Raw genomic sequence first — 979 nt, forward strand, 5'->3', positions numbered from 1 at the left:
GGTGGGGTTTAGGGGTGAAGCCCTCTAGTATAACACTAAATTCTACATAGGAAAGAAAACAAACTAATTTTTAAAATTAGCATTCCCAAAATGTGTTTTTCTAATCTTTAAATACTATAATTTCTCTTGCAATCTTTCAATTAGCATACTGAAGCTTGGTTCGATTTGAAGAAGAAAGTTCTGTTAACTCATTTTGATATAATGTAGACAATGTTAGCTACCATCAAGCCATTCCTCACTTTAGATGTATCCCTGTATTTATTAAATTAAATATTCCTATATATTTTTTCACATTCTACAATCAGGCTTTTTTCATGTCAGAAGTGCACAACCCCTGCCTATTTTGGTTTTAGTAAAACAACCTAATTCACCCGACCATTTATTATATTTAATAAGTTGGAATCATGGGGATCTTGGGTGTAATGCGGTCCATCTTCATGTTCTTCCTCTTGGAGTGGGGAAGGAAGGGGAACTTGATCTTAGAGTTGTGGTACTGGACGATGGCTGGTCTGCGGCACTTGCTGCTTGCCACCCTTTCCACACGCATAATCTAAGGGAATAAACAGTCTCTTGAAGTCTCAAATCTAGTTCCCATAATAAAAAAAAAGTGCACAGCGTGGATTTCATCCGAGCATTAGAATAAATTCATTCAATATAGAATCTAGAATGAAAGTATTTGCACAGATACAATAAAGATAGTCTTAAAAATGCACTTGTACAAACCTGCACAGAGTGGGCACGGGCACGATGACGGGAACCCATGTCACGGTAGCACTGGGTAACAGCGCCAGATACTGTCAGATCCCGGTATTCCCTGTACATGTTGTGGGTTCCAGAACGGGAGTCATAACGAAGCCAGATGCCAAAGTTCTTGATAACATTGGGCTTGCGTTCAGTGACCTGAGAATTAAATGCAGTAATATTTTATATAAAGATAGTTTATAATTACTAAATGACATACCAATTTTCAAAATGGTTT

The 979-nt window shown here is 37.4% G+C and overlaps 1 protein-coding gene across 1 annotated transcript in view; it reads right to left on the reverse strand.

Moving 5' to 3' along the window:
• Positions 1-366: 366 nt before the first annotated feature.
• Positions 367-979, reverse strand: part of LOC119594004 (60S ribosomal protein L18a-like) — a gene marked incomplete at its 5' end in the record, with an annotated part of 4,465 nt that continues 3,852 nt past the window's right edge. Inside the window, 2 exon segments of the mRNA XM_037943032.1 lie at positions 367-550; positions 724-900. Coding sequence (XP_037798960.1) covers positions 389-550; positions 724-900 — 339 coding nt within the window.

The sequence above is a fragment of the Penaeus monodon genome, chromosome 33, assembly GCF_015228065.2.
Source record: "Penaeus monodon isolate SGIC_2016 chromosome 33, NSTDA_Pmon_1, whole genome shotgun sequence".
Taxonomy (NCBI): Eukaryota; Metazoa; Arthropoda; class Malacostraca; order Decapoda; family Penaeidae; genus Penaeus; species Penaeus monodon.